Raw genomic sequence first — 13429 nt, 5'->3', positions numbered from 1 at the left:
GTATAATGGGTTTTCAACTTTTTATGATTTTAAAAAATATTTATATAATGTTAAAAACCTTTTTCCCGATACAATGCAAGATATGACATACTATCAATATAAAATATGATATTGTAGACCCCCATTTGGGGCTCGTTTTTCAGCAGCTCAATTTTGCCAAGTGTCACTATCCCGGGTGGCCACATGTCGCCTCCTAGTTGGTTGCTGTGGAATCAGCTTAGTGGAGTTGATGGACGAATGAGAAAGCGACACCTATTGGCGGATATTCAGAAGAGCTTTTGGGGCTGTTAGAAGGAGGTTGGTTTTCTTTTGAAGTGTGAGGGGGACCCCCCTCTCTTACCATGAATCCCGGCCAGATGGGACGGGCGGTCAGGAAGTTGAGGGCTTGATGCCGGCGGCAGCAAACGTGCAGCAGCAGGGAGAGTGGTTGGGCACACCATGCTTGCTGACCAGTGAACAGGAGTGCAGAAGGGTGGCTTGAAGGGAGGAAGACACCAAAAGGAAAAAGGGACACGAAAGAAGAGAAAAAAGGAAGAAAAACGGAAGGAGAGAGGGGGGAAAGCATTTTTTGGGGGAAAGGTAGGAGAAGAATCAATCAGGTTTGATTATCTCTTATTTTATCTTATCTTTTTTTTTTTAGGATCACCTTAGGTTCCTTGCTGATATTGAGATGATTGCTTTGATTACCTAAGGAAGAAAACCTGTTTCGGACTTTTGTTTATTTGATCTTTGTTTTCTCCCGTATGAGCTGCATGTTGGATATATTCTGTGTTTGAGTGTTAAGTTCATGGAGATCCTCCCACCAGACTCTTTTGAAAGCTCTTTTGGTCTTCGTGATGCAGAGCTTGGTTTTAGTGGTGTTATCTCCCCTTATGCATTGCTCTGTTCCTCTTCTTAGTTTTTGTTTGTTCTTTTCCTTTTTCTTCGCTCTTCCCCTCTATTCTTGGCATTTTCTGGAAAGGAAATTCGTTAACTTGCAGGAATCAAGCATCCTCCACCACACCCATTTTCCTCTCATTCATTCTCCATCCCATTCCCTCACTTTCATGGAGTCTCACGGGTGCATGCCACCCTTCACTCCCTCACATACCCATTAAAACCACTCACCCAAGCTTCCATATCCATACAACCCATACCCATCCTTCATGCTACTCACGACCATGCTCTACCATACCCATGTGTACACCCCCTTAACCATACCACCAAACCCGTTTCTCTCTAAACCTTCACCTACCTGTGGGACCCTCCCTAAAGAATGCCACGAGGCTCTCTCTCTCTCTCCCTTGCACACGCAGACAGTCCCCCCTTGCGATGCGCAGCATAGCTCATTCCACCCGGGGGGGAATCCTGTCCAGCCACCATTCCCTTATCCGGATGACTCACATCCGGAATCCTGCCCCGCTATTCCCTTATCCGGATGTCTCATATCCAGAATCCTGTCCCGCCGCCATTCCGCCTTATCCGAATGTATCACATTCGAAAATCCTGCCCCCGCCGCCATTCCCTTCTCCGGATGTCTCACATCCGGAATCCTGTCCGGCCACCATTCCCTTATCCGGATGTATCCCATCTGGAATCCTGTCCGACCACCATTCCCTTATCCGGATGTATCACATCCGGAATCCTGTCTGGTCACCATTCCCTTATTTGGATGTATCATATCCGGAATTCTGTCCGGCCACCATTCCCTTATCCGGATGTATCACATCCGGAATCCTGCCCCCGCCGCCATTCCACCTTCTCCAGATGTATCACATCTGGAATTTTGTCTGCCGACATTCCACCTTCTCCTGATGCCTCACATCCAGAATTCTGTCCGCCGACATTCCACCTTCTCTGGATGTCTCACACCCGGAATCCTGCCCGCCCGAAACGCATGAATAATCTCTCATACTCCTATTTCTTACATTTTTTTTTCAAATTCAAGCTTTTGAATAGTTTTCCAATCTCTAAACCCTTTTAATAATTTTAGTTTTTTTTTTAAGCTCTCATCCTTAGGGTTTTAGGTCCTAACAATCACATTTTTAATAAAAATAAGTTGCCACTTTCTTTCCGGCAGGCCATTTTCACACCTCCTCTGTTTTAAAAATGTTTTGAAATAAGCAAAGAATCAAATTTTGTAATTCTGAATAATGGAATTTACGGATTTGGTCCATGCAAAAGTAATCGGGCTTTGGTGGGGGCCCCACATACATGATCTTATGATCAATTGATTGATTGATTGACTTAGTTGCCATGCATGATTGTTTCTTATTCTGCTCTATGACATGCTCGAAATTATTCCTTAGTTGTGCACTAACCTCACTTCTTGATAGCGCTTTATGGATCGCTGCCCAGGTATGCATCTATATCCGCTTGGATCATTTTCTGTATGCATGTTTAGATTCTCACATGTGCAGGATCACTCTGAGTATTCATTGATTCCCTCATCAATTACCATGATTGCTTCACTTTATTAGTAGAGACCCGATTTTAGGGACTTAGAAGGGTGCTACGGTCCTTACCGTACCTTCCCGATAAATAACCTAACCCCCGAACCCGATCCGGTTTCACAGACCACCTTTTCTAAAATAAGGAGTCACACTTAGGGTTTTTCTTTCTTATTTTGTTTACCCTTTAAAAATAAAACAAAAATAAGTGGCGACTCCAAGTCATTTTTCTTAATCAATAATAAGATCATTTTTCGAAATAAAAAATCGAGCTCGCCATCGAGTGGGAAACGCATTGAGCCGAAATGCGGGGTCCACAGATATATACAAAATAAGTTTTATTGTTCCATACCTTATTAATTATTCCATTGTTTTGTAGTTAAGGTTTATTATTAGAATTATTTGATTAAAAAAACAAAATAATCTTATATTTATAAATCTAACCCTTCACATTTTTTTAACCTAAAAATGACTTGTTATTGGCAAAATATCTTAATTTTTTCCTAAATTTGTAAATTTAACTCTCGACATTTTTCAACCTAAAAATGACCACCAAAATACCTTAATATTTTATTGTAAAAATAAGATTGTCTTCTAAAATTAATATGAAAATAACTTAAATATTAAAAGGTATTTACATATAAAATGAGTTTTTAAACATAAAAGAGTTAAATTTACAAATTTACTATGATTTCATCTTTTTCTTTTTAATCAAATAATTTTTACAATATGCTTAACAATATTTTTATTCAAATTGTTTTTAATAGAAATGTTTTTTTAAAAGTGTTTTTAGAAGAATCGTTTATGAAATATTTTTCTAAAAAACATTTTAAGTGATTTTTTAATATTATAAGTGATTTATAAAAACGTTTTTTTAGATTAAAAGTACGTTTGACAATAATTTTAGGAAATGTTTTTAATATTTTTAATACTTAAAAAGTAAAAATTTAAAATATTATAAATACTAGAAATGCTTTCAAGAATCACTGTGAAATGCAATTTAAATTGATTCCTAGAATCATCGTAAAACTAGTTCTAATTGTTATAATCATTTATGTGCTTTAATTCAACATACGCATGGACCATTGGTACCATACGTTGAATTCCAACCCATATTTCAACATGCATCGAAGAAAAATGATGGGATCATAAGTTGGTTATGGTATGGAATCAACATGGTGGAGGGGATTTTGAGTGGCTTTGGACCCAAGTTTCAAAATTGATTTTTTTATTAACACCTTGGCAATGCCACCTCTTGGGTTCTGGTGGTGGCAAGTAAGAAGGGATTCTAATCAACATATAGAAAGCCCCCATCTTTTTCTTTGCCTTCCTCTTTACTCTATTCCTCTTCTCCCCCCACGCCCCCACCTCTCCGCTCTCACTCTCCATCTCTCATCTCACCCCCTAACTGCCCTTTTTGTCTCTCTACATCTTTCTTTTCGCGGATTTTTATTGTCTATTTTGGGTTTTAAGCATATCTGCTGCATAAGCCTCTCAATCCTCTGTGTGCAACCCACAAGGGAAAAACCTTGGTAAAACCCAGACTGCGATGGAGGAGAATAGCACAGCAAGTAATGTGGCTCGAGCCATTGTGGCTGCCCTTGACTGGAGCTCCTCCCCCGATGCCAGAAAAGCCGCTGTTTCTTACTTAGAATCTGTACTCACCAACCTTCTCTCTGCTACTCTTTCTTCTCAATTTTATGTCAAAGATTTGAACTTCATTGCTTTTGTATATGTTGCTGTGTGTATCAGACTCCATCAATCTTGGTATCAATGTCACTTTCGTTTAGGAATTTTTACAAATAGATTGTTGAAATTTGATTGCAAAGTATGGGTGATATATCTCAATCTGAGGTTTTTTGTTATTCTTTATCTTAATGTTTGCCACTCTGGATTTCTGATTGATTGAAGGAATGTAGAAACTTGATCATAGGATTTGGGTCTTCTGTAGTAACAAGTGGGAAAAAAGGGCTGAAATTTATCGGTTGGGTTTTGGATTGGTGTAGGGTTTTTGATCTAAATGATGTGAAGTTTGAGGACAATGAATGATTCAATCAATTTCTGGAGATGGGTTTAGATCGAATTGGCTTCTGGAGTTGAAAATCATTGGCAGTTGTATCCATTAATGAATTTGTTTTTTTCATTTAGTATACGGAAGATCCATGGTGAAGAATTTGACCATTTTTTATACTTTGGGGCTGGTCATAATTATGTTCCGGGGATGCTGCCAAGCACTTGGCAATTAGGATTTCTTTCCACCCCTCATTTACAAGTTTGAAGTGTACTATCTGCTTTGGGCTTTATACTGAGTTGGAAAATAGTGAAACGTGTGATCTTCATGGAGTATGGCCCTTCTTGTTAGAAAAATGATTTATTTCCTGAATGGCTTCTCTGATTTGCTTCACCATGCCATATAATGTGCAAAAGCCGCAGCATTTACAAGATATGTTTGGAGAAGCAAATCAGAGAAGCTGTTATCATTGGTTGCATTTCTCTTTCAGTTATGTTTATGATGGTGCTATTGTGGGTCCACCCATTTGATCAACTGCCCAAAAAACAGCACGACTAAATGGTTAAGAGGAAATATATATAGGAAATATTTTTATTTTTTCGATGCCAATATTAGGCAGTAGGATTTGGTGATTTAAATGTGATATAACTTTGTAATGTCTTAGACCTGTTAGCTTCTAATCTTAAAATTTTCTTCGTTCAAGTTTTGGTCAACTTGAAGTTTTCGTGATAACTGTGACTATGACATCGTCATGTCAAAGAAAAGCACTATGAAACTTTTTTAATCTAATGTGATCAACCTTTTAAGATTATAATATTAGGTTAATATTTTTCTTTTTGCTTTTATTACTTCCTAAGGCACGAAAAAAGTAGGATATTTTTTTTGTCAGTAGTAAAATCCACTAAAAGATGTCAATATAGCATGACACCAATGTAAAGTTGAAGTACAAATAGAAAATTCCTACTTATCTGCTTTCACTTCTGATTTAGGTGACATTTACCTTCTGTTTTCTGTTTTTGCAGATAAAAGCAGGGGATATACGTGTCTTGGCAAGTACTTCCTTCCTTTTAGTCAAGAAGGATTGGTCTTCTGAGATTCGGTTACATGCATTCAAAATGTTACAGGTTCATGCCCGTATTCTTTTCTCCTTTCCTATTTGGGTTTCTTTTTTCTGGATATATCTGGCGACTGTTGGAGGTGGTTTATTATGAAGTTAAATTAGGTGAATGCTAGCTAGAGGAGGAAAATTCCATTGTTTAATGGGTCATTCCTGAAAGATCTGTGGGAAAAAAAAAAGATGCTTAGTCAATTTCAGGAAGGAAGTTTCTACCAATCCTTGTGGTTGCAAATTGATGTTGGTTTGATCCTAAGTTCAGCCATCTATGAAGTAACCTCATTTTTGGTTGCTTATATATATATATGTACACATATTTATATTACTGTGGATCATGATCTCAATACATGATTTAGTTCTTTAAAAGCATATCCAATCACCGAATCATTCATATGGCTGCAAAATGGAAACTGGCTGCAGATCCTTGCCGTGAATGCAAAATAAGAGTCATCTTTTAAGTAAAATAAACATGTTCCAGTAAACAGGCACTTGGATTTTCAATAGTTTATACTGACAAAACAATATAGCTGTATGTAATCCACATTCTTAACATGTTTGCATTTGGCAGGCAAATGTTTCTCTTCAAGCTTCAAAAAACCTAGACCTATTTTTGCTCCAGTGGCTTTCCGGTGAAGCAAGGACTGAATGGCAGCAACCTTGTCACCTTTGTGCATATGGTGGTTCTCCCAGCCACATTCTTCTCTAACTTTAGTTCATTTTTGAATATGTCTACATAAGCTTCAATGATCCTAACTGCAGCCAATTTGTTCTCCTTCATTCTTATTGTATTCCCATACAGATGCTGAAATGGGTGCCATGGCCCCTTGATGCAGGGGGAATCAAATTGGCAATCTAAGATTAGTGAGCTTATGGAGGGTTTTATTTTGTGGTGCAAGTCCTTTGAGTTCAGTGTCCAATCACTTCCTTCATTTGCTACCTAATAATTTAGGAGTTGAAAGGGGACTTGGGAAATAAAGAAACTAGTAAACTCAAGGTTAGGGCTGCAAAATGAAGGATTTAATTGGGTATGTGTGGGCATGCTGAGATATGATTAAGAAGAAACTAAAGGAGAGCAGTAAGGAACAAGAATGAAGAACATAAACCAACTAGAATCACGCTAGAATCTAGATATCACCATCTAGAGAAGGCATCACACCTTGTACTTCTGTGAACTGCTTACAAAAGTTAGAGGATTTGTATTCTCATTCATCTTCATTGGTTCCTTCTCAAATTCATGAAAAAGATATTTTATGTCTGAACTAAAATTCTTTAGAATTATCTTGGAAAATTAAAAATTTTGACAACTTTAATTCTTCTATATGTTTCATTAATTTACCCTTTAGACTGAAATTAAAGACTCTTCTAGATACTTTATTACTTTATTGATTGTCTCTTCTACATACTTTATTACTAATATTTTACTGATGGAAGACTAGTAAAGCAAATAGTATGACTCAAGATAAAACCAATTTTCCGGGTGCAATCTCCATGAGGTTTGTTCTTTCTCATCCCCTACATTACTTCTTTTTCCCCATTATAGACCCAAAAGTCTAATGCAATCTCAAACTTGATGTAATTTCCAATCGTGTCATAGTCTTTGGTTGGATCTCTCCTATGCTGTTTTTTGAAATATCTCTCATCCTTCATTCTGTATTTCCATTTTTTTAATTTTTAATTTTTAATTTTTTTAGGTGTATCTTTTATTCCTTAAGGAAAGTGGAAAAAGAAAAAATACCTCCCTCCCTCCTTCCCCCCTTCTATTAATTGACCTTTTAGTAGGTAATCACAATAACACAATTAAATAAATGCAATGCAACTTGTATTGTGCATTCTTTTAGCTTTATGCCATGGTAGGTTGTGCTATTATAGAATTTGAATCTTCAAGAGAATTAGGGATTTCTTTTTCTGGTCATCTAACATATATAGATATTAGATAGGCAATGCAACTTCATGAAATATGCATGATTTTTCATTATTATCTTTCCATTATTTGAAGAATATGAAAATGAAACAGATGTGGCCATGTAGTAATATTTTGAGGGTGTGTACTTTGTGCGCCTTTTCCAAGCGCTTTTATCATATATGCTTATTTTACCTATTAAAAAAGGTAATATTTGAGGGCCTTGTTTCTTATAGAAAAGGAAGATGAATATGAACATAGTATAAATAGGTTTATAAAAATACTTGGCACTTCTTTAAAGTGTTTTAATCTCCCAGCTACTTGAGGCTTGCTCAAGTGGCAATGGGTTGGGTGGTGTCAACTTGACTACGTTGATGTGGAACCAAGGCTCTGTGTGGTGGCACCTTGCAATTGCGAGTGTTTATGGCATGCTAGGCAAAGTGACAAACAAGGATGCTTGCGAAGTTGCGTAGCATGGCAGTACAAGGGGATGAGTATTATGGGTACTAGGTGGTGGCTTGGTGGTGACTTAGGGTGGTGGCACGTGGGCATGCACAAGTAAGGCACCATGTGGGTGACTCGACTCAACAAAAATTTGTGTAAGATTTCATTGGGCTGAAATTTTTCCTTAAAAGGACATGCTTTAAGAAAAAGTTTCCAAGTAGAGAAATATTTTTTCGGATTTTCTTTAATTATATTAAAATCCATTATGCTTTTAGAAGTACTTATGATGTCTTCTCCTGTCAAAATTTGAAAAGCTCCTTAAGAGAGAAAGCGAGGGGTTGAACCTCTCTAAGGATGGTGATAGAATGTGGGTGGCAACGACTATGCCACAACAAGGGCACGATATGAAGCCTTGAACATGAGTAAGGTGTGATGGTGAGCTTTGCTAGCATGCACACATGGGTACAATGCTATGAGTGTGGTGCAACCCATGGGCACAATGCTATGGGGTACAATTGTGGGACACGACATGAGCCATGCATGCCTCAGATGGAAGGAATCAACAAGGTTGGCACACATGAGCTAACAATACAATGAATGTAGGCTTTGGACTAAAAAGAGAGCTTAGCACACAATTGCAGCCTTGCAGCAGGCATGTAGGCCAAGTGGGGGCTTGCTATACATGGGGCTACTTATAAATACATCTGTGGGCTCAACATGATGCAACACTTGGCATTGGTGAGAGACTAAGGGTTGTGAGACACTAAGAGCATGACACTTGGATGCATATGGGTATGACACCTTGGCAATGGGGAAACCCGAGCAAGGGGCTATTAGTACATCAAGGAGATGGCACTTGGCAAGGGAGGCTACAAGGCACTTGACATGGGACACATGGTGGGCTGAGATGCTTGCTAAACATATGACACAAACCAAGTAAATCTCTGCAAGGATAGGGCAAGTGGCATGTAATGGTGCAATAGGACCTATAATGGTGACATGACCAAGAGAGTGGATTGTTAGGCATGGTATAAGTGGCATGAGTAGAAACAAGCAATGGTAACTGGTATGACAAGTGGCATGGGTAGAAGTAAGCAAGGCAACTACTGGACATATGGTAATGGCTGAAGCCATGAGAGGAAGCACTACTCAGGTGTGGGTGGGGTTTATAGATTGATTCCTAAAGCGTGGGTAGTGTTTGGTGATTATATATAGTGTGCCTTGTTGGACCTTCTTTGCATCAACTCACCTAGGACAAGTTGTGGGACTTCTGGTTAGAGAATGCCTTGGCCCTTTTTCTTGTACTTAAAAGTTAGTACAAGTTGGAGGTTTTTCCTTGTAAGTTGTGTCTTGTATGCTCTTAAATTTTGCATCTCGTGGGTTTTTGAAAAGGGTTGCTTTGAGGGCTTTTAAGCATCACATGACACAAAAAATTTGGGGGTAAGTTTCGTGCTTGTGATTGATGGGGATGTGGGAGTTTCAATGAAAAAATGGTTACTTAATAGGGAAAAAAAAAAAAAAAAGCTCCCATTAGGTCATTTATCCTATATAAAATTATTAGAGATACCTCATTGCTCAAACATGAAAAGATAATTACTAATTATAGTTTGTATCATGTCCAGTGCAATAAGAAATTGTGGAAAATATCTTTGATTGCCTTGTAAAACTTCTAGAACTGCTAGACTATTTTGCTTTTTAATAGTTGTCAACTTGGTCTTATTGCATGAAGTTTTGTTGTCCAATTTAAACATGGTATGCTGAAAATTTGCTTCTCTAGAAGGTAAAGTGCCTTTATAATTAAGGGCTATTACCATCAAAATCAATTAGGAAACATTTTGAAGTTTTTAAACAGTGGGTTTGAATGTGTGTGTGTGTGTTTTTTTGTATATCACATGTTCTCTTAATGTTAAAAATCCATTTTTGACATGGCCCCTTGGTGGGTAGCCACTGGTGTAACCTCTAGTAAAGACCCAAAGGCTCCAAGTTTTAGCCTCGTTGGGATTTAAGTGGTGCAAGGTAAATGGCCACATCCATATCACTAAGGGTTTGCATTTGGATAAATGTCTTGCTATAAGAGTGGATTCCTTGTTATTCGAGAAAAAAAATAAAAATAAAAAAATCAATTAATTTTATATTGTTAGGTTTATGTGCTAATCAAACTAAGATAATCACCCAAGAAGGGGGAAAAAAGGGGGTGGAGGGATAACCACTTCTTACACATTTTACAATTATGAGTGCAAGGAAAAATATAAATAATGAAAGAACAATTTGCTTATAAAGTGAATAAAGAAGGAATAGAGAGATGCAAACTCAATATTTTTTTTTAGTGTTTTGGCACAACCTGATCTACATCCACACTCCTTAAGCTTCAACTGCGTTGAGTGTTCCATTAATCCAAGGCTTTTAAAGCTAAAACCTTCAAACTCTTTACTCTTGGATTATGGTTTCAAGGGATCCTTACAACAATATTTTTAAAACAAAGTCTCCAAATTTTCACAATTAGATTATGGTTCCAATAGACCCTTTTAAGAGATCCCAACACTCTTGTGAAGTAGTTGACAATGTGCATGGAGAAGAGCAAAGGAGGGGGCTTTAAGTATTAGGCGTCTTTCTTTGTTGAATAAGACGCTCTTTTATGGAAATGGAATTAATGGTATGCTATTGAAAGAGGAGCCTTTTGGAATCAAGTCATTAGTGGAAAATATGGGGAGGAAGAGGGAGGATGGTGGTCCCGCGAAATCAAAGGTGGGTATGGCGTCGGGCTTTGAAAATATTTGAGGAAGGAGTGGAATAACTTCATTTGTGGTTCTTCTTTTGTGTTGGGTAATAGGAGAAGGGTGAAGTTTTGAAAGGATAAATGGTGCATGAATGAACTGTTTTGTGTTTCTTCCCTTCTTTATGGCTTAGCTGTTTCAAAAGAGGTATGAGTTGCAGATCTATGGGTTTAGATAGGGGAAAGAGGTCATTGAAACCTATTTCTCTAGACCTTTAAATGATTGGGACGTAGACAATGCAAAGGATTTATTTTTAAGATTGCAAGGAGAGTTGGTTGATAGTGTGGGGTAAGACAAAGTGGTGTTGATGAACTTGAGCAACAAGTTCTCTATTAAGTATTTATATGTCACATTGGAACCAAGGGTATTGATTTTCTTTTCAAAGAGTGTAATATGAAATTCTTGGGTGCCTTCTAAAGTTAATTTTTTTTTTGCATGGGACGCTCGTTTGGGAAAGGTTTTGACTATAGATCAACTTCAGAAAAGAGAGTTATCTTTGGTCAATAGATGCTTTTTTTGTATAGATGAGGAAGAATCCACAAATCACATCCTCCTCCATTGTTCCAAGGTCAAGGTCCTTTGGCAATTGTTATAAGCTCTTTTCAATATCTAATGGGTGCAAGTTGCTACCTTTAAGGAGGCTCTCCTAGGGTGGCATGGTCCCTTTGTGGGTAAAAGACATAAGAAGGTTTGGAAAACAACTCCTTTGTGTATTTTTTGTACTAGATGGAAGGAAATGAATCTGGGTCCTAGGTGTCTATAGATATGGGCCCTATTTTTCTTGTTAGCTTTATTGATTGGCTAGGTTCTAGGTGAGGGCAAATGATGTTTTTTGTTTTTTTCCCTCTCCCACTTGGGTGAGCCGTTGGGTGGCCGGTGTATACTTTCTGTATACTTTGGAATGCTATTTTGACATTGCCTTTTTTTATTTTTTATTTATATACTCTCTTACCTATCAAAACAAAAAGGAAAAATGAATCAAAGGTCGTTTGATAATGAGGAGCATTCAAATCAATATTTGAAGAACTCCTTTCTTAGAAATTTGTTTACATGGGTGAAGATGTATACAGAGATAGGTTCTCCGTCTTTATTCAATTTTATAGAGTGGTTGGGTTCTTGTTAAGAGAGGGTATTTTTTTTGTTCTCTCTCTTGTTCGTTATGCTTTTAAGTGTTATTTGTACGTGTTTTGTGTACTTTGGTATGTTCTTGTGGTGCATTTCAATAAATATGCATTCTTTGCTTATAAAAAAAGAAGGGGTCCCAACTCTTGAACTCCTTAAGCGATCCCACACTCTAGCAAGCCTCATGAGGATTACAAATGAAAAGGAAGAAGATCCTAGTTTACAATTTTGGCTTAAATGGATATAACAACTTGGATTGAAGTGCACTAAGATGAAAATGCAAGTTTAAAAACAAAATTGCATTCAAAAAATCTTTTTTTTAAGGCTTAAATAATTTCCAACATAGATTTGGAATTCTCTCACATATCATACATGAAGCATGAAGCCTTTAAAAACCAGTTGTTAAACACAGTTTGGGGTCGACTAGTTGACCTTTATATTGAATTGGCTACTAGAATTTTGGAATTAATGCACTGGTAGGTGACCATCAAGCCCTAAAAGCTCGTTCGGCGAAGCAACCGGTTCAATTGAGGTTCATTAGGCCCTAAAAGCTTGTCTTGTTAAGCAATCAATTTGAGTAGTTGGTATTTCCACTTCAACTGGTTGAAACATGCTTCTGCTAACCCTAACTGGTTCCCCTGGATACATTATGAAGTTTTGCAAATTTTAAGACCCATTTAAGAAAGGGGAGCGACGACTATTAACTCCTTAACCTTTGAAAAACCTTTTAGAATTGCTTTGACCAATTTCATCTTACGTTTTTCTTCAAGACAAATTTCATCAAATTCACGAAAATATCAAACCTATTTAGACGCTTGGATGAATTAAGGTGTTTTAAAATGCAATGTAGCATGAACCTAGTGTACCAACAATTTTACAAAGAGATCCTAATTATAAGCTTGATAAACTTTCTCTTTGAAAATTCTTCTTTTTTTGATTTCCTTTTTGTGTGATGACTTCTTCTTGATTGCCTCTTTGGAAATCTTTTTCTTAACATACTCAAATATAAAATGAAAGATCCAAACTTTATTTTGTAATCATCAAAACCAAGATAAATCAAACCTTGGCATATATAAGTTTCCTTTTAGGTTTCTCACTTATCCTCAAATTGTTTCCTCAGTCTAAAGTATTATGATGACTTAGCATATTATAGTTGAATTTTGGAGACAAGGAATATCTTGGTTTTATTTTAAGACTATATAGTTGATGTTAATAAATGTCCAATTTTAGAAATCTTCAGATCAGGATAGGTTTGTTCTTTTCCTTCTCCTTGTTAGCAGTCAAACAGAGAAGTTCCAATATTTGAACTCTATACGTGTGATAATCGTCATATATGAGTGTGTAAAGCTCGTGGTAATCAGAAGTCCCATCACTTTTATTTGCTTCTGCAGCATTTGGTTCGGTTGCGATTGGAGGAATTAAACTCCACTGAAAGAAGAAACTTTGCAAATCTTGCTGTTGATTTGATGTCAGAGATTGCAAATCCTTGTGAAGAGTGGGCTTTAAAAAGTCAGACAGCTGCTCTTGTTGCTGAGGTTTTCTCTATATTGCTCAACTGTTGTTCAAGTAATTGTTGTTGACTACTTGATTGATGACTCTTTTATGGTTGTACTAATCAATTGTTTTACTCACTCT

The 13429-nt window shown here is 37.1% G+C and overlaps 1 protein-coding gene across 3 annotated transcripts in view; it reads left to right on the top strand.

Moving 5' to 3' along the window:
• Positions 1 to 3704: 3704 nt before the first annotated feature.
• LOC100258918 (protein HASTY 1) overlaps positions 3705 to 13429 on the top strand; it is a 34886-nt gene continuing 25161 nt past the window's right edge. For all 3 annotated transcript variants that reach the window (XR_787469.3, XR_787468.3, XM_002272891.4), the window contains exons 1-3: positions 3705 to 4086; positions 5463 to 5564; positions 13186 to 13329. Coding sequence is in view for 1 of the 3 variants with exons in the window: in XM_002272891.4 (XP_002272927.1) it covers positions 3979 to 4086; positions 5463 to 5564; positions 13186 to 13329 (354 nt within the window). In the remaining 2 variants the exon portion in view is untranslated. The remainder of the gene's footprint in view (positions 4087 to 5462; positions 5565 to 13185; positions 13330 to 13429) is intronic.

Source organism: Vitis vinifera, chromosome 14 (assembly GCF_030704535.1).
Source record: "Vitis vinifera cultivar Pinot Noir 40024 chromosome 14, ASM3070453v1".
Taxonomy (NCBI): domain Eukaryota; kingdom Viridiplantae; phylum Streptophyta; class Magnoliopsida; order Vitales; family Vitaceae; genus Vitis; species Vitis vinifera.
Note: the sequence above shows the minus strand (reverse complement) of the source record. Positions and strands in the feature narration are given on the sequence as shown.